Raw genomic sequence first — 25791 nt, 5'->3', positions numbered from 1 at the left:
GATTGCAATACAGAACCTTAATTTTTTCTGCCTCATCTCAATTAAATGTACCTATCACCAAGGTCATGTATTTGGATTTGAACCTGCGATGTAAGGATTTAACTCCTCAACCATGTCAACTCTACATCTCTATCATGTCTATAGAGCAAATGCCCTAATCACTCAGACACTGTGCAATGGGAGGCAACTCCCATCATTAATCATACATGTAATAGAGAAAATTTCTCTGATATTTTAATTTGTAAATGGAAAGAAATGTATGGCAGGGGGAGGGAGAGAGCCTGGGTTAATATATATTGTACCATAGCATCAGCATCTTGCATTAGGCCCTATAGTTTTGTTAAATTCTGGCATGGTGAATTCATTATAATTAACTGCTGCAATAAAATCAAACCCTTCTATTATGACACATTTAATCACTTTTAATTTCAATGCTGAAAAATAAATGATCAAAATATGCCAAGATTTAAAACAATTATGGTTCCCAGTTGTATTAAACAATGATATTGAAGATTGACGTCTTAGGAAATAACTGTATACAACACAACAGCTAGAATCAACACTATCACCCCTAGGATGGCCCCGATGGGAATATCCCGTATGTGGGCCCCCGACTCCACCTCACTTGTTAACTTTTCTTCTTGAGAATTCTTGGCTTTTGACCAATCGTCTTCTGTGGCCACTTTTTCACTCGATAAATCTAGGTCATCCTCTGTAACCGAAACATCCAGCAATTCTTTTATTCTCTCAATAACTTCTTCAATTTTTTCATCCTGAAATACATAGTCACAGAATTCAATGGGTGATGATGGCAAGCTTCCGAACACTCTAATTGGGGTATCATAAAGTTCTTTAACACTGGTGTCCTCTTCCACTACATCAATATCTTCACTGAGTAACTCGCAACGGCTGATCAAACTCCGGATAAAGTCAGATTTTATGGCACGTGTTGCTTCGTCTACAGTTGACTTTGAGTGAACAAAAGCTCGACAATTAATACAGCCTTTGATGGTCATGCGTGAACAGCAATCTTCAATGATTGGAGCCGTAGCAATACTCGATTCTAGTTGGGTCAGGAACGTTACCTCCTTCAGCCTCTTTGTGACTGCGTTTCGTTCCTTGGTCTTGCTCCTCCGCCCCTCAAGCTGGGGAGGATCTAATAAGTCCTGACCGACGCGTAACTGGTTGTCGATTAGAACCACGCCGTCTCGAATACGCTGACAATACGGCAAGATGGCACTCTGAATCCGCTTAAAGAACATCTGATCTTGGTTTTTCTTAGGGATGTGAATGTGGATGTTCACACTGACACAGGACTGGAGCTTGCACCAGCTTTCACCCGTTGTCTGCACTTTCCATTCCGCGGGTCGTAGGTCGCTTTTAGGGTTGGATACGTCCAGCGAACGACAAGTGTATTTTTTGGTTTCTGAACAAACCTGAAGAAGAATTCGCTCAGTGATGTTATTGTCATCCTCCATTGGAAATGTCCTTTTCAGAACTTTTTGTATGGCAAACAGAATCTGTCTCAGTTTAGCTTGAGCTGCTTGCATCATTTTGGGGGGAGCTACAACAAACAGTCCAATTACGTCAATACCTCCCAGCAACATTCGCGTGACCTGTTTCGCGTGCAATGCAATCCACTGTTCATCAATGCTGGCGAGACTCTCGGGTTTACTTTTTCTCCTCTTTTTTGATGGGGTTGCCGATTCTTGCTCTTCGCTGCATTCATCTTCTGCTGGTTCCGGTGTGCGGATCAATTTCACGGCAAAGTCCTTCTGTGACGTCATCTGTCCAATAATCAAGCCTATACCCCATTTTCCAGTCTTTAGAACCTCGTATATATAGTTCTGTGACTGCTCATCTGCTACAACTGTTCTACCCATTCTGCGTCGTCATCGAAAATGAAAGTGCACACGTGGTCTAGGAACTACCGGTGAAGTGCATTGTGGGTTATAGTCGGTGGCCATTTTGGAGCGTGGAAGATGACTGATGCAGGGTTTTTTAAGGTTTTTTACTTTTTGATTGATTAACTGCAGCAAATATTTAAGCAACAAGTTGAATTTAATCGTATGCATACACAGTGTCATTATATTTTATGGAAAATGGGTGCCATTAAAGCAACTAGCAGATCAAATATCCTACAGGATTTCCTTTCTGCAGGTTGGGACCAATCGCCCAAATAGGATATAATAGCCCATTTGGGATATAATATCCCAAATGGGCTATAAAATTACAGTGCAAAAATTGAAAATTTTTATTTTGGCAATAAATATCACACTTAAAAAGGAATATCTTTTGGTTGACGAGTTTTTCTGTATGCCCATTGTTTAGGAGATTGATCGCTCGGAAGTTCCTTAACTTCTTGGGGATCAATCTCAAAAACAGTATGGTTGCAGAAAAACTTGCTTACCAAGAGTTATTCCTTTCTTCAGTGTTTTGATGCGGAATTATGATATATATATTGCCGAAATAAAAATTTTCAATTTTTGCACTGTAAATTTATCATGTTTATAGCCCATTTGGGATATTATATCCCATATGGGCCATTGGTCCCAACCTGTTCTTGGGGCCGGTTAAAGCGGTTCTTGGAAGTCAACAAATTGATAATCTTCAAAACTGAAAATAATAAGTCAAGATTATTTATTTTACTTCAGTTTTTTCAATGAAATACTCATCAACGTACAGTCGCGTCGTCTCATGGCAAAAAAGAGATGTAAATAAATATCAAAATGTTGTGCTGTTGCGAGCACCCAACTTGACATAGAATTACAAAGTAACCTGTATTTATCCTCGGAAGTCCATGAGTCGTTGCGCTTATGTGACCTCCCTTATGTGATTATGTCTGTTTTTGAAATAATTAGTTTTGATGGCATTTTGATGTTTTGTTTCACTTTATTGCCCTTAGACATGTTACACACTTGTTTTTGATAAAATAAGCATTTTAATGAAATTTCGTTAGGTCACCGAAAACAAAAGTAGGGTTCATCTCAAAGTGACCTAATTTCTATCCGATTGACTTACTTTGTGTGAAGAAAACAGTGTGTCAAATGTTCATTTATAATCATACTTTGAACATTTTCATTTCTTCTAAGTGAAACACAGCAACCAATTTCAACCAAATTTGGCAAAAATCTAGGAAAACAAAGGAAGACAAATCTTGCATTTCACAATCTGTGTCCAGGGCTCCCACTGGACTAAAAATCTTTTTCGCCACTTGGGGCCAAAACCACTAAAATTAATGCAATATTTAAAATCATTCTTGATCATGCCAACATATACAAACTGTATTCATTTTTATTGTGCCATATATCATATCATATCTACTATAACATTCAAAATTGTGGTCATTTTAATCATGGCCCTATGTTTCAGGGGTTATAGTGCTATATCCAACCACAATATTCCTGAAAAAATAACAAGTTGCATGTTTTATAATATTTTTCTGTGGATCCTGGATATTAAATAAATATCATACATGTAACAGATACAGTGGTATGCATTTTATAACATCATAAATAAAGCACTACATTTACACAAAATTGTGAAAGTTTATGCACCAGCATACAAGTCACAGCACTGTCATTCCCTTAAAAGATGTTGGGAGCACTAGTCTATTAGACTGTATACTTCACATCAAAATCACAGTCACTGAAAGTTCTTTGAGAAATCTTCCTGGATTTGCTCCTTTATTAAATAAACAAATTAAGTTCATTTTATGATTTGCTGGAGTGTGCCTCTAAGGTTTTCAAAATTGTGAATTTTATGGAGTTTCTCACATCAGTCTTGATTAGGTTTTGCCGGCTGAAACCTCGTTCACAGTCTGCAGTGCTGACAGGAGCAGCTAACCTATCCAAGTCTAATCCCTTATCCTTAAGCAAACCTATCAACTCTGAAGAAATTGCCTCTGCATTTGCAACTGACCTTTGCCCCAGGTTAATATGCTAATGATCTAATTACAAATTTAAGGCCAGGATTTTTTTTCTGTAGACTCATCTAACATTACACTGAATACAGTTTTGAATGTTCTACGAAAAAAATCACATAAAACACTTTTTTTCCTTCACTGCTATTACTCTCAATTTGTATGGGAATCAACATTTCAAATTTACGAAGCTCGCACTTCCCTAAAAATAATAAACAAAAAATTAGTTTTGCTTAAATTTAAGTGTAAAATTTTAATTGAAGATTCAGATTGATACAAATTTACGTTTAATTTTTGAAAAGAAAATGAAAATGCTTACTACTTTGTTGCACAAATTGACATGATGGGAAGATAATTATGTATTCATTTCAGCAAAGTAACTGTATAATTGCATTTTCCTCTTGGAGAGGGCATTTTGTAAGTGCCCGTGTTTTCAGCAGATTTGCTTTTGCATATTGCAGAGTGACTATTGTCACCTAATTAATAGAAAAGAAAAAAATTTAGTATTTTATGTAGAATAAGGTTTATTGTGTTTTTTTTTTTTTATTATTTATTTATCCTTTGATTCTAAATTATATATGTAGAATATAGAAAAAAAATCTTTTAAAAAATTGTTGGTAAATTATATATGTAGAATTAAAAAAAATCTTTATATTAAAAAAAATCAATTTATTTTACAAATATATACACCTGTTCATATACGTATTCATTTGTAATGCTTGTAACCTCAGAAAAATTATTTTACATTGGCCGAAATACAATGTCACAAAACATCATGCCCAATTTGGAATCATATCTTAACCAGTCCCTATTAAATTTCCAACTGTTAAATTTACTGTTTTGGTGTAGAAGGTTTTGATAGGAATTATAATTTTAGGCATCAAGTAAATTTTAAGTAAAGCCAAACATGGACAATTTCATATAACACATATTAAAGAAATGAAGATATTTTGAAATATATTTTGATCAACAAATGCACAAAATTTATGTAATTGGCATGGCGTTTTTAACTGGTACGTGATAAACTAAGAAATTATTAATGTAAATTGCTATGTACTATTTGTAGCCACCACTTATGTGTTTATAAAATATTCGCCTATCTTCAAAAAGTAAAGACAAATACATCTCAATTAAAATGTTTTTATCAACAAGTACCAATGTTAATAATCGATTTATCAAAAAAAATTTTATTTCCTTCTCCTAATTTGAAGACGATAAACATAATGGGTACATGTTCCATTAATTGACCAAATCTAAACATAAAAAATGCTGGCCTTATTCATGCTATTGTCTCTACTAGTTTACCTGTACACAGTGTGTTCAAAATAGATAATTTCTCACGTGTCATGACTGTGATAACAGTCTGGCTGAATAAACAAACAGTCTCAGGTAAAAAATAAAAACACAAGACACATTTTACATACATTTTATTGCAAAAAAATGAATTAATGTTTTGATATCTGCCCTTTGATAAAAATTCGCAATGGTGCCTCTTGCAAAATTTGTGTGTGTTTCATTTTCTTTTGTGTTAAAAGTGGCAAATATAATCACTGGAAAGTTGATAAATTTCAGGTAAAATTAACAAACTGGTACCTAGGGCCTTATATTCTACAAATTGTTTTAAAATTCTTTTTTCATAAATTTCATTTTTTAAGTGAAGTTCTAAATAAATCGTTTAAAACTAAAAAGGCATAAAACCTTGTACTTTAAACTCTTATATGATTGATCACATGATTACATTGACAGTGGTCATACTGTACACAATGGACATAAAAAACTTTTTTTGCACCTTAAAAGTCATGGACATTGCTACCATATGGGCTTCCACCTGTTCCGCAAACTATTCTAAGTCCGCAATATAATATATAAAAAGAATAATACAAATCAAGATTAAAATTTTATCAATAAATTCAATGAGATATATGTGTCCACACATCAGGTGGAAGCATGTGGATGTAAATAAATATCAAAATGTTGTTTTCAACTTTCGTAGAAATCTAACCTGTATGGTCACGTCTTTGTCCTCCCTTATGTGATCACAATGTTTTTGAAAACGCTTTATCGAGGTTTCGTGTTTTGTTTCACTTTATTGCCCTTAGACATGCGCCACACACGCTTCGTTGATAAATATCTTTTGTCAATTTTTTCAACAAATAAACAATAAAATTCTTTTTTCATAAATTTCATTTTTTAAGGACTAGTACCTTACAAAGTTTGCTAGTCATAACAATTTTTACTTTAAACTTACGGACATGAGTTGATCACATGATTACATTGATATTGAAGTTGCCTTCAGCGACACTACATTTAAGCATGTTTTCTTGGGAGCTGGTAAGACCTAAACTAAAAGCAAAGTTATTCTCAAAGAAGCATTAATAAGCTGGGGATGCAGCTGTTAGGGCAAGCACAGATACTTGATACTTATTCAGTTTTAATTTTGATTAGACTCTTCAAACTGCAGGTGACATTAGGTGCGTCTATGTGAAATGGTGACATTCGGGTGTGGGTAATCAATCTGATGTCTGACTGTATTTGTAGGGCACGACAGCCGACCAGGACAATCGGTTCAGCGACAAAAAGAAAAAATTAATGAAGTCCATGAAGTTCAACGATGGACTGGAACAAAAGGTTTGTTTCTGTGGTTCTAGAAATCAGAAAAATAACAAATCATCATCACCAGACCATGTTGTTTAATTTTAATAAGAAGGGGCCATTTTTAAAATGAGAATTTAAGAAGCTTCTAAATCAGGCAATCTAGAAAATAATTTTAGAGCATGTACTTGCTAAACGTGTGTTTTTATTCAGCATTTATAAACTAAAACTGAATTTTGCATGAAGAGGATCTAGCTCCTTAAGATAAGGGGAGATAAGTTAATATATATATGAACTAGAGTTATTTCTCTTGCCATGTTACATATTAATAGTAACATCTCTGTTGTCATGGAAAAGAAAGTGATTATTGTGACCATATTCATGTTCCGGTAAAGAACTGTGGTCTTACTTTTGTGTTGTAGCCTGAATTACAATGTAAATGTTAATTGAATTGCCTTTACAGGTTGACATGTCTAAAGTTAACTTGGACACGATCAAGCCCTGGATAGCTCAGAGAATCACAGAACTGCTGGGCATCGAAGACGACGTCCTTGTAGAATTTGTCTACAACCAGTTAGAGCCCAGGGTAAAACTTTTCTAACATTTCTATCGTAATATGGCAAGCAAAAAAAAATGTAATATTTCAAGCAGGTTTTGAATTGGTTTGTTGGTGAAGTTTTAAAGCACGAAAGAGATTTTACTAAGTATGCTTTTCTGAAGCTTTTATCTCTTATGATATATTAGATTTTATGGTAAAAATATGAATATGTATTTGTTTATTGATATTCTCAGACAACTTGGTGTCTGTGAAACTGTCTGGCTTCTGTTATAAAATATGTTGTAATCGAAAGATATGGCAATCCAAATCTTAAGAAATTTATTACAAATAACATTACTTTTGCCAAGGAATGTTATAAAATCCTTCAGAGCAGACATTTTCTACATTCACAGTAAATTCAATTGTATGAAATGATTCAATGAAAATTTGAATGAAAATATTTAATTTTGATTGGATGAAAATATTTGAATTTGATTGGATGAAAATATTTGAATTTGATTGGATGACATGTATGTTGAATTTGATTGGCTGACTTACACTTTTGATTATTCCTTCCACTGACACAGCTTTGATTCTCTGTCCCTCCATCATAAAGCCGACATTATAATTGTAAACAGGAGGATAAAGTCGACATTAAAATTCTATACAGGAGGAGCGCCGTCAAGTTTGTCTGACACAAGTTAAGTATGCCTCACTTCTCATCATGGGCAGATAACTCTGTGTAGTACAGCTATCCAGATAGAGTTGTACCCCTTTGGAAATATTTCAGATATAACTTCAGCAAAATCTGACATGACATCTCTTTTAAAAACTGAGAAAGGAATTGTGTTTGTGATATTGTATACAATATATCTTTTTTTGGGATAAAAATTAAACAGGGTCAGGTGGATTTAAAGTTACATGTATTGATTTCAAAAGAACATTTTAAAGGGATTAAAAGTAAGAATAGGTAGAATTTCGGGATGCAAATGTGAGGGAGTGGGGGGGGGGTGTTGTTTCATTTAATGAATAACTACTGCAGCGTTTTGTGTTGGGTGGAAACCCTTGTGACCAGGAAAAGAAGAGGATAGAGGTTAGATTTAAAAAAAGATAAAAGAGAGAGAGACTAGGAAAAAAACACTCTTAAATTATATATAATGGTGATAAAATCAAAATGTAAGACGTGAAATAAACCTCCATGGCCACTCCTGAATATGAAGGCTTATGGGTGACTTTTTATTCCAGCACATCAGTGTTAGATGGACGCTTGCTGAGGGGGCTGTACTGTGTATACATATAAACGTTTCAGAGACTTGGATTATCAAGGAAGAAAATCAGCAATTGGAAGACGGAAGTGATGGAATTTTCCACCTTACGAGGATGTTTTAATAGACGGAAATGTCAACTGAAGGGTCATTGGTCAGCCTGTCTCCGTGGAGTCCCAAATCATTGCAAATTACGCCAAACTAGGGTTACATGTTTCCCAGTTTGTTTTGAGCTATATGTATTTGTTGTTTGTATTGTAATTTTGTGAAAAGCAAATTCATCAAGTTCCTCTGCCTGGTGTAAAATTTAGTGGAACTTGAAAATCAGAACTTGGAAAGTATTTTGAAGTTTTTTTTATCTTTTTGAACATTAGCAAAGTATGAAAAGGATGACATATGAATATATCTAAAAGTTTATTAAAAGGAAGGTTTGTAATACTGTGTGTTATACAAAACTGTGATATAGGTTTGGTTAAAAGTTACCTAGGGTAAGTACATTCTGGCTTACGCCAGTCAAGCCCCATGTCTGTATAGCTGTTGATGTGGTTACTTCCCCTGTCTTTACAGTTCCCCGACCCGAAGGAAATGCAGATCAACCTGACGGGATTCCTGAACCCGAAGAACGCGCGAATTTTCCTGGGAGAACTCTGGGAACACCTGTGTAGCGCTCAGGAAAACATCGGGGGCATCCCCGCCAAGTTTGTAGAGCAGAAGAAGGAGGAAATCAAACGAAAAAAGGTCAGGCAAAAAACCCATGTATCATCCTTTGTGTAAGCTACAGTCAACGAAAGAGCCATTGTAAAAACTGTTCAATGTGAGCGTGATTATTGATTTTCGCTTATGACGTTGCACTTCCTTGGCGTTCAGCATTTCTGACACCAAAATATGCTTTATATTCTTTTACCCCCTTTATGTTTCATGGTATTTTGAATGTCTAAGATTTCTCACATTTTACAAGGAAAATGTGTGTTGGATGTGAATATTTATTTCAAGATACATTTAGGATTCCATTGTATTATGGAAAAGTTTTGAGGGGGGGGATGATTTCATTTTCCTGGTTTTCTCTTCAACTTTTAGCAATTAAACTGAATCTTTGAAAATAAATATTTCATTGAATATTGCAGGCGGAGCAGGAAAGGATTCAGGCAAACTTAAAGAAACACGAGGAACAGATTCGTGAGACTCTACGTGAACAAGAGGAGCAGGAGAAGAGGCAGAGAAGGTAAGCAATACAGAGAAAGAGATAGAGAGAGGGGAGGAAAAAGAAAGAGGGGGAAAGAGAGAGAGAAGGTAAACAAAGTAGAGAGATGAGATGGGGTTAAGAGAGAGAGAGAGGGGAGGAAAAAGAGAGAGGGAAAGGGAGGAAAGAGAGAAAGAGAAGGTAAACAAAGTAGAGAGATGAGATAGGGGTGAAGAGAGAGAGAAAGGGGGGAAAGAGAAGGTAAACAAAGTAGAGAGATGAGATGGGGTGAAGAGAGAGAGAGAGAAAGGGGAGAAGAGAAGGTAAAAGAGCAGGAAAAGAGGCAGAGAAGGTAAGCAATGCAGAGAAAGAGAGAGAGAGAGAAAGGGGGGAAGAGAGAGAGGGGAGAAAGAAAGAGAGAAGGTAAAAGAGCAGGAGAAGAGGCAGGGACGGTACACACTGCAGAGAAAGAAAGAGAGAGAGAAGGGAGGAAAAAGAGAGAGGGGGAAAGAGAAGGTAAACAAAGTAGAGAGATGAGAGGGAGTAAAAGGGGAAGAGAGACAGAAGGAAAAAAGAGCAGGGGAAGGTTAACACTGAGATAGAGAGAGGGAGATAGGGTATAGGGTGACATAATTAAACAAAGAGAAATGACTTAAAGATGAATACTTCTGATTTTTAAGGAGGTCAAGATCTAGAAGTAAGAGTCCCAAGAGAAAAAGAGAGCCCTCCCCGACAAAATCTCCGAAGAAAGAGAAGAGTCCGACCCCCGACAGGAAGTCAGGATCTCCCCAGAAACCTGACGAGTCCTCCACAGAGGTCAAAACCAAGTAAGGTCACCACATCTATATATATAGAGGTCACCACTTCAAAATATATCCATATATATATATATAGGTCACCTCACTAACACATGTATACATCATGCCAGAAACATGACGAATCCTCTACAGGGGTCAAAACTTAGTAAGATCATTCTCACCTAAATAGTTACGTGGCTTTTTGAATTGCAAGCTACTCCCTGTCGACATAGCCGTTTCAGAGCTGTAAAATTTAACACACATTCATCAAGGTTTTTTATAATAGTTCTGGCAAAAAATGCTTTGGTTTGAGTGATTGTATAAACTTAAGAGGTAAAAACTGTATAAAATTTCATACTGTAACGTTATTTATGCCTTCATGCTTTTAAAGAAATTTTTGATTACAAACCTGTAATGTAAATTAATGGTTCAATATATGTTTTTGCATGTTAGGCAAAAATATTCTCTTCCCATCTGAATTGTAATTACCGTTTGTTGTGTTTAACACAAACACCTGCTGCTCTCATTAGCTGCAGCTAGTTGTTGTTGAAAATCTATTTTTAGAATCAAGATTTGCTGTGGGAATCTTTAACCTAATTATCCCATAACACTGACCACTTCAGCTAATGTGCTGAAATTCATTATAGAATCCAGTCAAAATAATACAGAAGCCCATTAGTGCCAACCTGTATATATAAAGGAAAAGCAATATACATTTATTTATGAACACATGGACAGACATATAACAATCTCTTAAGATGCAATATAAACTGAATATATTAAGGTATGGTGCCCAGATGTATGAAAAAGCTCAATTGACTCTCAAGAGCTAGTCAACTTGCAGGCCCTTCAGGCCTTTGATTTTCTGCCTTGTGGTTTCTTAATTCTAAGCATCTTTGATCCGTGACCGTATATATAGTCGTATTTTTACCGTCTTATAGTGGTAACGATGTGGTAAATCAGAATGGGACAGAAGAAAAGAAGGAGGTAAAGACAGACAAGGAAGAGCAGAAGAAAAAGTCCTCCAGTCGATCTAGAAGTAGGTCACACAGTCGTCATAGGAGTCGCTCTGCTGACCGTCGCCGACGCAGATCTAGGTCAAGGTAAGAAGACGCAGTTCAACAATACTATCTTGTATTAAATTATTTATGTAAGATTGGTGAAATATGGGAAACCTTGCATAATCAATCTTACTTTAAGCAAGCGGTTTATAAAAAATCATTTACTGCCCCAAATTATGTTATATTGTATAACATAAGTTGAAATAAGCTTCATTCCTTATAATTTAATTTCAGTGGAGACAATGAGATAATTTTTCCTCTGGAAAAAGGCTTCAAATTTAGCATATTTTAAATGTAACGTCAATTGGAGTAAGATAATTTTGACGTAACTCTCTGTGGCGTAGGCAAGTTATGTTATACAAATAGAAATCTTTAACCAAATCTAATGATGTGTTACAATTAGATTTATATTATTAGTTAATGATAATAATTGTTAAAAGAACATAGCAAATTTGGCATACATGTTAACCTACTGTGATGAAAAAGAGGGAGATTCAGACCTCAAAAGCGGTATATATAGTGCGTGTTGTTTAACGCTTGGATTATCGATATCTTTGTGGAATATACATGTATATTATAAGCCTTAAATGAAATCAGGTACCTACACTAATTAATCTTAAATATCAACAGCAAAGAAGAAGACAGAAACACCTTAAGTTTGACATAAATTGTACAAATTCAAATATTTGTCATGCTCATCATTTTGCTTGGATTGGCTGCTTTACTTAGCCTTTTGAAGAGTGATCTTTGCTGAAATAGCCTAGAAGCAATAATTCTGAATGTTCATTCAGTTTTTAAACAAAACAAATGATGGCATGGTTTAATTATTCTAAAACAAGTTCGTATCTTTCATAATATAAATCAGATTTCCTGCGATGATCGAAAACGAAAGTAGAGATGTGCCACATGGCTTGGTCAATCAAGTGATTTCTATTGACTTTATTGATAAAGTTGTTATATTGCTTTTAAAGACGATGTCAAATGTTTTCATCTCATTCTTAAAAGCTGTAATTTTTTCATGGCAGGGATGTTGATTAATTTTTCGTAACCAATGTAATCACTGGAAGTCTTATGTTGTTGTCGTTGTCAAATCCGTGCTTGAAATCTATGTACAAAAAAAGCGTTTGTATGATTCCGAGTCAAATCACGCGATATCTAGCGAGATTTTATGAGAGTGGCTTAAAAATGGATACCCATCGAACCAAAAATACTTTAGAGGCAGCTGTGTTAAAAGCGGTAGATTTATATTAAATCGGTAGGCGGGAGATGATAATAATTGTTAAAAGAGTTAACATGTATGAATTTGGTTGTATAAAAACCCCTTGATGAGTTGAAGCAATAGTTAAAGTCTGCCTCTGTAATAATTAATGATAAAAGATCTGAACACCATAGGGGATGGAGTATTATAAATATCCTATATACCTACAGTGTCAAGCTCTCTAAGTGACAGCAGGAAATTTCAGAGAATAGCTTTTATCTTGCAAACAGTATATTCTCCATTCAGGAGCAAGAAAATTTTAATTTTCTGGAAAAGATTTTATCATTATCAGCTGGTATTTATAGAAAACCAGTGGTAAGCAAACCAAGAACATTTTTTGGTGCAGATAAATGATTTCTAATCCAGATCAGCCATAAGACTATTCAATTAAAAAAAATGTAATTAAAAAATCTCAACCAATGTATAACAGAAACTTGAAATGTAAAATTAAATGACTCATTGTTGTGTTCTATTTTAAGATCACGACGTCGCTCCCCCGCCAGACGAAGGTCAAGGAGTCGGTCCTGGAACAGACGGCGCAGTTCTCCGCGACGATTCAGACGACCCTCCCCACGCAGGAGGTCATCACCACGGCGAAGAAGTGTATCACCACGACGCAGGAGTCCAGCAAAGCCGCGTCGATCAGCTGAACGAAGTCCCAAGAAACGAGGGCAGAAGTCAAGGTCAGTCAGCCAATGTTCTTTTTATTGTCCTTCATTTCAGACTTCGCTCAGGTTGTGAACACTTAAGTTTTGTCCTTTGATACTTGTAGTTTTTGATTTAGTCTACTAGGTTTAAGTCGAAGTTTCCTCACAATAGGGTACAATTAACTGACTTATAATGTTGAACTGTTTGAAATTAATACAGAAATATGATATCATTGTATGAAAGACATAAACAAATGTAAATATTGAGAAATATTTCTGATGGAATTATAATGTTGTAATGTATGACATTCCAGACATATACTGTTTTACTGTATATAATTGTAGATTCCTCATGTTGTACTGTACGATATTACTGAGCTATTTTTAGTGACTTCTGTATAATGTTACTGATTGGTTTACAGTTCCCGATCCTCTAGCAGTTCTGGCAGTTCTAGGTCACCATCGCCTTCAAATACGAAGAAAATAACAAAGGTACGGGAAGTTTACTTTGTCTTTGTCATACATGGTTAACAATGACACTCTCTTTGTCTTGAGTATTTTCTTAGACGCCATTTCTTTTAACCATTGGTTTATGATTAAGTATAACCATGTCATGTTCAGCTTTAAACCAATGGTCCATGATTAACATTTTCAGTGAAGTTTCATACTCCATCACATTTAAACAAGCTTCCCAGATAAATATTTTCAGTCAGCTGTATGTAATTTTGTTTTATCCATCGTCGTGCGTTAACATTTAAACATTTTTAGCTTCTTCTCTGAAACTGCTGAACCAATTTCAACCAATTTTGGCATATAGCATCTATGGGTGAAGGGGAACAAAAATTGTGAATTTCGTGGTCCCTGCCCCCCTGGGGCCTGGGGGGTGGGGCAAAAACCACTAAAATTATTGCAATCTTTGAAAAACTTCTTCTTTACTCCAGGACATCAAGCAGTCAAACTGTTGGTATGATTGTAATCAGCATTGAGTCCTCTACCAAAATTGTGAAATTCATTGCCCCAGGGTCAGGGGTTCTGGTGTTAGGGCGGGGCTCTATTGATTTTATAGTGAAAATGCATTAATTCTTTGAAAATCTTCTTCTCTGCTCATGGGTATTAAATAAACTAATTTAGTTCATAGTTATGATGAGCAAGAGTGCCTCTACCAAAATTATAAATTTTATGGCCACAGGGTCAGGGGTTCTGGTGTTAAGGCGGGGCTCTATTGATTTTATAGTGAAAATGCATTTATTCTTTGAAAGCTTCTTCTCTGCTTCTGAGTATTACATTACCTAATTAAGAACATATTTATGATGAGCAAGAATGCTTCTACCAAAATTTTGAATTTTATATCCCCAGGGTCAGGGGTTATGGTGTTAGGGTGTGGCTCTATAATGATTATATAGTGAAAATACATTACATCTATGAAAATCTTTTTATCTACTCCTGGGTAATAAGCAGATGAACTATTTATATAGTTATGATTGGCTTTTCTTCCAGAATTGTGAATTTCAAGGCCCCTGGGTCAGGGATACCAAAATGGAAGGGGGGGGGGGGGGCTCTACTTATATACTGAAAATGAATTGTTTGAAATCTGCTCCTTGGTATTAATCAAACATTTTTGATAAGCAAGCGTGCCTTTTCAAAAATTGTGCAATGTGTAGACCTAGGGTCAGGGGTTCATTTGTGGTAGGAGCACTCCTGATTATTGCTGAATATTACTGATTAGTTGACCTACATTTTTGGTTCCCTACTCTGCTTATGGGTATTAAGTAAACAAACTAAACAATTGCTAAGTGTATAGTTATGATTAGCAATGGTGCCTCTTTCAAAATTGTGAATGCCATAGCATCTAGCTTAAAACATGAACCAAATTCAATCATTTGAAAGTTGTTGCATGATGCTCAGGTGACCTATAAGGCCCATGGGCCTCTCGTTTACCTTGATGTCTTTCCTAACCTCTGTGTAAATTCTGACAGGAAGGAGAGAGGAGTGGATCTGATAGTTCTCCAGATAAGGGGGGTGTACAGAAGAGGAGACAATACCGAAAACATGACGTCGAGTCCAGCGGGTCCTCCTCGTCTTCAGATAGCGAGGCCTCTCCAGGTGATGATACATCATTACGTATCCTAGATTTACATGTATCCATGTTTTTCATGTGAAGGATTTGACAATAAAGCACGTCCCGACTGACTTAATCTACTAAATGAGTGGTCCGGTCATATAAAATACTAGTGAACTGAATAGAGTAGTTGGTTTATAAAATAACTGTTAAACATTTCAGTCTTTCAATTAAATTATTTTAAAACTGTCTTAATAGTATGATTGAAACTGTCCTCTGATTCTTTAGTAATGTGTCCAGGTACTATAATTACATGTTCCTGTCCCAGTACTTATTTATATGGATCACTTTGTTTTTCTAGAGAGAAAGAGACCAGACAGAGGTAGGAGTCCATTGTCCCCCCGTGGACGAGATCGTAGATATTCCCCAGTGGGACGCAGGAGGTAGGTGTAAGGGTTGTGTCGCATAAGTCAGAATAATCAGATAAATGTACTGGTGTCTGATGAAAAAAAAATCCTTTACCCTAAGGAGACCCTGTATGTTAACATGAAAAATTTCACTTGGGAAAGATTAGATAAGTTAAAAATATTAAAACATTGATTGTCTTTAAATCTGTATGGACGGATATTTCTGTATTATATATGTAGATGTTAAAGTCAGTATGTATATCTATATAATTAATTCTACCTCTGTATAGAGAAGTCTGCCTATATGTATCATTGTATAACTGTTTCAGATACTCCCCTCCACCCAGCCGATTTAGTCCAGTCCGATACAGACGACCTTCACCTCGCTATATATCACCAAGGCGACCCAGAAGACGATCATCCCCATATTACGACAATAGAAGGTGAGAATACTTTAAATATTGGTGTGAGGGTAAGAATACCTTAAATATTGGTGTGAGGGTAAGAATATAAATATAAGTGTAAATATTGAATATAAGTGTGAGGGTGAGAATGCCTTAAATATTGGTGTGAGGGTAAGAATACCTTAAATATTGGTGTGAGGGTAAGAATACCTTAAATATAAGTGTAAGGGTAAGAATACCTTGAATATAAGTGTGAGGGTGAGAATGCCTTAAATATTGGTGTGAGGGTAAGAATACCTTGAATATTGATGTGAGGGTGAGAATACCTTGAATACTGAAGTGATCTTATTGGTTAGAGAGTGTCAGGCATTTATGTATGTAGCTTCCCATTTTCTATTCCTCTCAAAATCCACTAGGTTACTTTCAGCATGAATAAATTCGGAATTGATATATTATTTGTTTCAATTCAGCAGGATAAAGAATTCACTGTTTGTAATTTTGTGTCTCTGATTCCAATGTTTTCTTTATTTCCAGGAGCCCGTTCCGGAGAGATGGTTATTCCCGGGGCTACTCTCCTCCCCAGCGCTGGGGATCACCATCCAGACGACAGCGATCCCCTCCCAGAAACATGTCCCCACGACGCAGGTTGGATTCCCATGATTCCCCTCCCTACAGACGACGTATGGACTCGGAGGGGTCACCCCCTAGACGAAGGGAATCTCTAGGGTCGCCTCCAAGACGACTGGAGCCTGGTGGGTCATCAAGAAGAGATTCAAGGTCACCTGAAGGTTGGCGCAGTGCCAGAGAGGATTCACAGCAGAGAAGGGAGCCCTTGTCAAGTAAATCTGATGTCAGACAACGTAAAGGTCGTGAGAGGTCACCAGAAGTCAGGAAGGGTCGTGAGAGGTCATCTGAGGTCAGGAAAGGTCGTGAGAGGTCACCTGAGGTCAGGAGGTCACCTGGCAAGGAGAGAAAGGAGAGTGAAAGTTTGTCTTCAGAGTCAGAATCTGAATCTAGTGAAGCATCATCTCCAAAACAGAAAAGAGTGAAGGAGCTTTCCTCGGAGAGAAAACAGGTGGACAGGCTGAAACCAGAACCGGCCAGAAAACGTAAACAGTCTCCAGTCGGCAGGAAGGAGCGAGTCAAGAAAGAACCAGAGGAAAGTGAAGATTCTGACTCGGAGTCAGGAACACCATCACCACCTCCAAGAAAACAACAAAGGGAAGGTGCTCAGTTAAAATCTCGCATACAACGTGAAGATCCGGGAATGCGTGGCAGGGAAAGAGAAGGCAAGAGACCTGTAGGAAGCTCAAAGAGAGAAACTCGACCATCCCCTGAACCAAGGAAAAAACTTCCCCCGAGAGATGAATCAGACGACAGCGAAAGTGAGAGTTCTGACTCCAGCGTACCAGATAGAAGACCATCCCCACCCCCAAAGGATCGGGAAGGGTCATCACGTAGGAGGTCATCCCCACCCCCTAAGGAACGTACAAGGTCATCCCCACCCCCAAGGGAAAGAGACGGGTCATCACGCAGGAGGTCTTCTCCACCAATGGGCCGTGGGCGCTCACCTGTTGACCGACCCACACAGAGGGAAACATCAAGACGTGACAGGTCACCAGTCTCCCGTTCAATGAGGAGATCCCCCTCAGAAGAAAACCGATGGAAGAGGTCAAGACGACCCTCTCCTTCCCCTCGACCTCGGGACAGGGAATCTCTGTCACCCCCTGCCAGGCGGTCCAGATCACCGCAAGTCAGACGTAAGATGTCGCGCTCCCCGGAGGCCCGAGGGTCCAGGTCCCCACCACCTCCAGAGAGGACATATTCCCCCCGGGGCAAAAGGAACCGAGGATTTAGTGGATCAGAGAATTACCCTCAATCCAAAAGATCCCGGGATTATGGCATTGAGGTCAGAGGTGAGAGTTCAGAGTTCAGGGCTCGTGGTAAAGAGGAGCAGAGTATGTACGAGCGTCGAGTGATGGGTGGACGATGGGAGGAGGATGACGTGCGGGGGGATAAAAGGGGAACCCCCTATATGGAGGAGGAGGGGTACAAGAGGGTTGTCATGGTGAAGCCTCGAGAGGACAGGAAGGAGGAGGAGCTAGGGGAGGCCCAACAAAGGGGAAAAACGGAGATAAAAGAGGCTTCTGGGAGTGAATCTGAGGTAATTGGGGATTAATTATTATTTGTTAAATGTCACAATTGGCTCTTTGTACACAATTTTTTATTCTAAATGTCCCTGCATTTATATTATTTAATATTTCCCTTCATGTTTACGGTTACAGCATTATATTTTTATTTCTTTGACTGTTAATGAGTAGTAAAAGAAATTTCAACTTAAATTGTATCAAAAGGAGACAGATTTTGTATCTACATCAGTGATGTGAATGTTCTTGTCAAAAGAGCTCACTGCATGATGGATATATTTTTCAATTGTTGATTGAACAGGAATCTCAAACTTCTAAGAAGAAAAAGAAGAAGGAAAAGAAGAAGCACAAGAAACATAAAAAGCACAAGAAACACAAACATAAGAAGAACAACCCGAAGGGGGCTGAAGGAGAGGTGAGTTATATAGATTGTCAGGAATGGGGGGAAGAAGAGGTGAGTTATATAGATTGTCAGGGAGGGGGGGGGTGAAGGAGAGGTGAGTTATATAGATTGTCAGGAGGGGGGGGGGGCTGAAGGAGAGGTGTTATATAGATTGTCAGGGGGGGGGGGGGGGTAAGGAGAGGTGAGTTATACAGATTGTTAAGGAGAGGTGAGTTATATAGATTGTCAAGGGGGGGTAAGGAGAGGTGAGTTATATAGATTGTCAGGGGGGGGGGTGAAAAGGTGAGTTATACAGATTGTATGAAGAGTTGAGTTATATAGACTATCAGGGAGGGGGGGTTGTGAGTTATATAGATTGTCACTGAAGGAGAGGTGAGTTGTAAAGATTGTCAGGAGGGGGGGGGGGGTGAAGGAGAGGTGAGTTATATAGATTGTCAGGAGGAGGGAAGAGGTGAGTTATATAGACTATCAGGGAGGGGGGGTGAAGGAGAGGTGAGTTATATAGATTGTCAGGAGGGGGGGGGGTGAAGGAGAGGTGAGTTATATAGATTGTCAGGGAGGGGGGGGGGGGGGGTGAAGGAGAGGTGAGTTATATAGATTGTCAGGAAGGGGGGGGGAGGGGGGGGGTGAAGGAGAGGTGAGTTATATAGATTGTCAGGAGGGGGGGGAGGAGAGGTGAGTTATATAGATTGTCAGGAAGGGGGGGGGCTGAAGGAGAGGTGAGTTATATAGATTGTCAGGAGGGGGGGGGTGAAGGAGAGGTGAGTTATATAGAGTGGGGGGGGTGTTTATACAGATTGTCAGGAGGGGGGGGGTGAAGGAGAGGTGAGTTATATAGATTGTCAGGAGGGGGGGCTGAAGGAGAGGTGAGTTATATAGATTGTCAGGAGTGGAGGGGGCTGAAGGAGAGGTGAGTTATACAGATTGTCAGGAGGGGGGGGGGGTGAAGGAGAGGTGAGTTATATAGATTGTCAGGGAGGGGGGGTGAAGGAGAGGTGAGTTATATAGATTGTCAGGGAGGGGGGAGTGAAGGAGAGGTGAGTTATATAGATTGTCAGGAGGGGGGGGGGGGGTGTGAAGGAGAGGTGAGTTATAAAGATTGTCAGGAGGGGGGGGGGTGAAGGAGAGGTGAGTTATATAGATTGTCAGGTGGGGGGGGGTGAAGGAGAGGTGAGTTATATAGATTGTCAGGAGGGGGGGGGGGTGAAGGAGAGGTGAGTGATATAGATTGTCAGGAGTGGAGGGGGCTGAAGGAGAGGTGAGTTATACAGATTGTCAGGGAGGGGGGGTGAAGGAGAGGTGAGTTATATAGATTGTCAGGAGGGGGGGGGTAGGAGAGGTGAGTTATATAGATTGTCAGGAGGGGGGGGCTGAAGGAGAGGTGAGTTATATAGATTGTCAGGAGGGGGGGTCAGGAGAGGTGAGTTATATAGATTGTCAGGAGTGGGGGGGGGGGGTGAAGAGGTGAGTTATATAGATTGTCAAATTTATATAGTTGTGTTTATGATTGTAGGAGTGGAGGGGGCTGAAGGAGAGGTGAGTTATACAGATTGTCAGGAGGGGGGGGGGGTGAGGAGAGGTGAGTTATATAGATTGTCAGGAGGGGGGGGGGGTGAAGGAGAGGTGAATATAGATTGTCAGGAGGGGTGGGGGTGAAGAGAGGTGAGGATTGTCAGCTGCAGAGGTGAGTTATATAGATTGTCAGGAGTGGAGGGGGCTGAAGGAGAGGTGAGTTATATAGATTGTCAGGAGGGGGGCTGAAGGAGAGGTGAGTGATAAGGTCAGAAGGGGGAGGGGGGAGTTAGGGGGGATAGGGAATTTTTACACTTTGTCAGGCATTGTGGGACGGAGAAGTATAAAGGGTCTGATTGTAGAGATGGGCTATACAGATTGTCAGGAGTTGGGGTTGTGAGTTTTATTGTAGAGATAGGGGATGGGTATTTAGAATCTGATTGTAGATGGGGGTTATACAGGAGGCCATATTTAAAGGGAAAACCTGTGAGTTAACCTGTCATCGGGAAAACAAGGCACTATAAATACGACCACTATACTTGTCAGTGGGGCTGAATGAGTGAATTGTTTATTACTGTGTTTATCTTATACACAGGACTCGGACAGCCAAGAAGACCTGGAGGCCCTGGAGAAACGATTAAGAGAGAGGGCACTGCAGTTGATCTAATCTAAAGAGGAAGTGGAGCGTGAACGACAACTCCGAGAAAAGGCGCTACAGTCAATGAAACGTCGCAGTGGGCCAGACAGCAGTGATGATGACTCTGACTGAAGTGATGTCACCATATGATGTCATAATAGAAAGTGATGTCACAATTGAAAGTGATGTCACAATTGAAAGTAATGTCACAATGTGATGTCACATTGTATAGTGATGTACTATGGAAAGTGATGTCACAATGAGAAGTTGTTAATGTAGGGTAAAATCCCAGGTTGAAATAAAGTCAAATTCCCAGTGAATGGGGAAATCCTATGACATTAAAGGAATAATTAATTGAATTTCTTGCATCATAAAATCATGATAACATAAGTGATTTTTTTTTCTTGTTATGAAATGTGACATTGACTGTGTGGGGATTAACCACAATTGAGTTATACATTATTACTGAAAATTTCTTTTATTAATATTTAAACAATATTACAGACTTGATCAGTGATTTAAGAATCCATTTAGAGTCATTTTGCTTGTGTCTGTTCATTCTTATTTTATCATGAGAAAGATTTGTCATTCTGCTGAAAGAATCGTGTTTGGTCTATTATGAAAAGCTGTAGATATTTTGTGATTTTTAGCTGATAACCTTGTTAACTATAATGTGTGAGAGTGGAGAAGTGGTTTTCATTTTGTAGACTTGTATTGCTTAAATCTTAAAAATAAACATGAAGAAACACCTCTTGGAATTATTTAAATTCTGGCGAGTAATTAGATCTTTTTTCATGTAGCTATTCATTTGTTTACACTGATATATTTTTTATTTGTACAGGAAAGATTTTATCAGAGGAAACAAATGAATTGGATATGAGTGATTATAGTAAATAGGACATAATTTGTATAAGGTTTTCCTTCTACTTAAAATGCAAGGCTCTTGATTCCTGTTATAAGACCCCCAAAATGATCTATGATTTTACATTCCACTTGTTAATTGCTCATTAATCTTAAATGTGAATTTAGATTCAAGGTTGATAGATGTAAGAGCTGTCTGATGACGTCAAACGACGTTAGATGACGTTGCAAAGTTATATTGCGAGGAAAAAAGTGACAAAATAATACTTAACGTTAAATTTTTACGTCACATTAAATTGAAATAAAACATTTTACAAGGCGTGATCTTTCGCATGTGTTATTTTGAACCACTAATAGATTTCATAAGAAAAATTACACTTGTAATGTAATTTATAAATAGGACATAATATAACTAAGCAAAAATGATCTTGATATTGTTCACTTGTTCAATGTTATTGGAATGATCTTTATTCATCGGTATGTCACTCTACGGGTGATCTATGATTATTCCACGTGCTCAATGTTAATGTAATGATCTTGATATTCATCTGTTTCTTTATCTATACAGGGTGACCAAAAAGTTCTCTAACTAATTGAATAACTTCCTTAAAAATTATAAATTACAGGGGGTCCAGTGTTGAAATTTTATTACATAGTTCTGTCCAATTACAATCTTTCTGCCCATGCGCGAATCACATGATATAGGCTGTCACTTGACATGCCCTGCAGCATTATGTCGTTGGAGCTAAATGATTTTCTGATTCTTGTTTTTCTTATCATGCGAGTTATTATTTTTATAACAAAAACAGTCCCTTTATCAGAAATACCCAAATCTTGACAATAATGTGGTTGGAAAATGATATCCTTTTCCAGAATGAGCATGGACGAATCCTTTGTCTTGTTGGAGCGTCGTTTAATCAAAGTTGATATTATGAATACCTTTTTATGTCTGGATAATAATTGAGGGATTTAATAAATGATATTGTTAAGATATTTAACTACTAGTATATTTCAAACTGCAAGTTGCCGATCTTTCAAATCGGATTGTTTAACAAGGGACAAATCTCTTCCCCGTCTTGCTTTCACTGGGCATCATAACAAACATGATATTTAAACATCTCCCTTTCGCCATTCCTTCATTTAAACAAACAATGAAGTTAATGACTAAACATCTGGCAATTCTTTTGTCTTCATAACCCGTGTGCAAACAATCATATTCTATTGCAAAGTTGTTTCCAAGATATACACTTAACTTTATAGCATTCATTGCTAGAGTGCGACTGAGTCAACCATATTTTGTCACAAGCTTACGTGATCCACATATTCACGTCATTTTCACATTGTGACGTCACAAAGAAGGAGCAGAACATTTATCAATAATATGCTATTTATAGAACACGTTTATGATCTCCTGGGCCAAATTTCATTCTGATCAGAATTGTGGTTTTGTAGATGTAGAGGTAGCTCGCGAACTTTTGATCACACCTCGTATATATATCGTTGCATTTTCAGCAATGTTGGCAAAAATAGACAGAAGAACGGGAAAATAAACTTGGTAAAATAAAAACCAAAACGTCAAATTGCCCATAAAGCATATCCTTAAATAAATCAAATAGTAAATTGTGAAGCAAAAGTCCAATAATGTATATCCAAAACACAAAACAAAACCGTTAGCAAAATGTGAAGAAAAAGTCCAAACTGACAGTGAAGTATACATTATCCAAAACAAAACATACTGATAGTAAAATGTGAAAGAAAAACTTCAGATTGATAGTTAAGTGATAAGCAAAACCAAAAATGACGCGTAAATATGGACAAAACTTAAAACTGACAGAAAAATGTTGACCAAAAGTTTACATTGAAGGTAAAATGTGAATCAAAAATCAAAACTAAAAAATAAAGTATATCCGCAAATCAAACTGATAGTTAAAGTGAGGAGCAAAAGTCCAAATTGATGGTGCAAAGTTGACGGCAATGTGTGCATGTTTCCAAACTCACTATAAACTGTAAATTCCAAAATGACAGCAAGTCATATACCTTGTTATATATTACTACTTGCAAAATTATTTACAATTTGTTAAAATATTTTGATTGTACAAAGTACTCTGAAGTTTATATAAGACAAATGCTTGAGTTTCTCATGTAGAATTTGGAGATGAGATCTTCCAACAATATTTTGGAATTTCCATGGGTACCACTTGCGCTCCCATTTCTAGCAAGCCTATTTTTGAATTCATACAAAGGAGGATTTATTCAAAAGCATCATGGACAAAACGCCCATGGGCCACATCACTCACCTGATCACTGTACCTAAGGGAGGGAACTATTATTCGAGCAAACCTGAATACTTAAATCGACACTTATAAAGATTCCTGTATATTTCTTTGACGAACTATGACCTCTTTATTCCCTTTTTTACCCTGTAAGTCTATGCCCCTCCCCTCCCGGCCGTGATGATTGGAACATTACAACTATTTAAAACTTTGATCGTCCCTTGTGGCCCCGCCCTAACCTCTGGGGCCATGATTTGAACAAACTTGAATCTACACTACCCGTGAATGTTTTCCTATAAGTTTCATCTTTCGTGGCATAGTGATTCTTGACACGAAGATTTTTGAAGCATGTCACCAAATTTTCACTAATTCTCAAGTATCTCCCTTTGAATTGGCGTGACCTTTCATTTGAACAAACTGCCTAATTCACTACCCAAGGATGCTTTGTGGTATGTTTGATTAAAATTGGGAAAAATGATCTGGAGAAGAAGTCGAAAATGTAAAAAGCTCACAGACGGACAGAGAGACGGACTACAGACAAAATGTGTTAAGAAAAGCCCACTTGAGCTTTCAGCCCAGGTGAGCTCTTTGAATGCACTTGTGACATTCAACTCGACCTTCATATATCGACGACGTACGTATTATCAGTTAACAATCAATGCGTCCATTCATATCTCGACATGATAAAGCCTAGTGAGCTAAGATAAAAGATACCACAGAGTCTGACACATCTGTTGCATATTTAATTAATGAATTTAGTAAACATCTTACTTCAGGTTCATAATATCTTACTAGAAAATCCATCAATAATAGCATACTTAACAGCAAAGCATTATGAAAAACGTGATGACTTCAACTTTTTAATCGTCAGCTTACCTAATTTATGGATCATCATATCCCTACCACCTGTTGATTGAACATTTGAAAAGTTTAATTATCGCAAATTGTTGGTGACGATCTGAGTTTACAAAACTGCCACCTTCAGTGAGGATGCTCCAAAATTTCTTAAACTAAAGGAGTTCTTAAGGATTTTTCCCTATTATTTACTTTGACTCATATTGTGGCCATGCAATATTCTATCCCTGGGTGTCACACTTTGAACAAATTTTATCCTACATACCAACATGACCAATGGAACACTTTGATTGCTTATTGTAAACCCACCCTTTCTACTTTAGTCTACACTACCTTTGGGATGCTTCCTATAAGTTTCATCTTTTCCGGCCCAGAGGTTTTTGAGAAGAAAATTTTAAAAAAGAGAAAAATAATTTTAACTAATTTTTAATGATCTCTTTCTGAAGAAGGTATCCTTTATTAGAACAATCTTGAATCCCCTTTATCTAAGAATACTTTGTAGCATGCTTGGTTTACATTGGTCTAGTAGTTCTGTGAAAAGTTCACAGATGGATGGGCATGCAGGCAGACAGCAGTTTGACGGTGGAAAATTGTGTTAACAATAACTCATTTTGACCTTTGGCTAAAGCTAGCTCAAAATACAAGAATACTTTTAATAAAGGCATGAAAACAAAATACGTATTGCCATAGGGCTATAACATAATATGTACAAACATTTAATATTATTGAAACAACAACACAAATTGATTCATTTTTCAACTTAATGTCAATTCAGCAATATTATTGCTGGATAATTGCATCAGTGTTCATTATCATATAACTGTTATTACAGTCATAAGTCATCATAGATGAAGCAATCGCTTTTGTAACGAAAAGCCAATGTTATATCTCTATACAAATGACAAAAATATCTGTGAGAAAAAAAATTCAAGACAATAAACTGAACAATAAAAGTAAAATTTTAAGGTTCAGC

The 25791-nt window shown here is 37.5% G+C and overlaps 1 protein-coding gene and 1 pseudogene across 1 annotated transcript; one reads left to right on the top strand and one right to left on the bottom strand.

Moving 5' to 3' along the window:
* Positions 1-404: 404 nt before the first annotated feature.
* On the bottom strand, positions 405-2001 carry LOC134282434 (protein odr-4 homolog; annotated as a pseudogene).
* LOC134282424 (serine/arginine repetitive matrix protein 1-like) lies at positions 1941-21577 on the top strand. The gene is made up of 15 exons (XM_062764839.1): positions 1941-2006; positions 6461-6550; positions 6978-7100; positions 8885-9055; positions 9442-9539; positions 10178-10324; positions 11236-11397; positions 13093-13296; positions 13683-13752; positions 15237-15363; positions 15681-15762; positions 16056-16169; positions 16665-18294; positions 18579-18692; positions 20788-21577. Exons 1-15 carry the CDS (start codon positions 1983-1985, stop codon positions 20857-20859), a joined length of 3228 nt encoding a protein of 1075 aa, XP_062620823.1. The 5' UTR covers positions 1941-1982; the 3' UTR covers positions 20860-21577.
* The last annotated feature ends 4214 nt before the right edge of the window (positions 21578-25791 follow it).

The sequence above is a fragment of the Saccostrea cucullata genome, unplaced genomic scaffold (assembly GCF_032062105.1).
Source record: "Saccostrea cucullata isolate Sc308-1 unplaced genomic scaffold, CSIRO_AGI_Scuc_v1 ctg3118, whole genome shotgun sequence".
NCBI lineage: Eukaryota > Metazoa > Mollusca > Bivalvia > Ostreida > Ostreidae > Saccostrea > Saccostrea cuccullata.
The sequence above is the reverse complement of the archived record's forward strand: the minus strand, read 5'-3'. Positions and strand labels throughout refer to the sequence as shown.

What these genes read in the sequence shown, in the direction of transcription:
- LOC134282424 (XM_062764839.1), top strand. Translation starts at nt 1,983, where the DNA reads ATGACTGATGCAGGGTTTTTTAAG. An exon ending in AAACGAGGGCAGAAGTCAAG is followed by an intron (nt 13,297 to 13,682) that starts GTCAGTCAGCCA and finishes ATTGGTTTACAG; the next exon opens with TTCCCGATCCTCTAGCAGTT. An exon ending in CCATATTACGACAATAGAAG is followed by an intron (nt 16,170 to 16,664) that starts GTGAGAATACTT and finishes CTTTATTTCCAG; the next exon opens with GAGCCCGTTCCGGAGAGATG.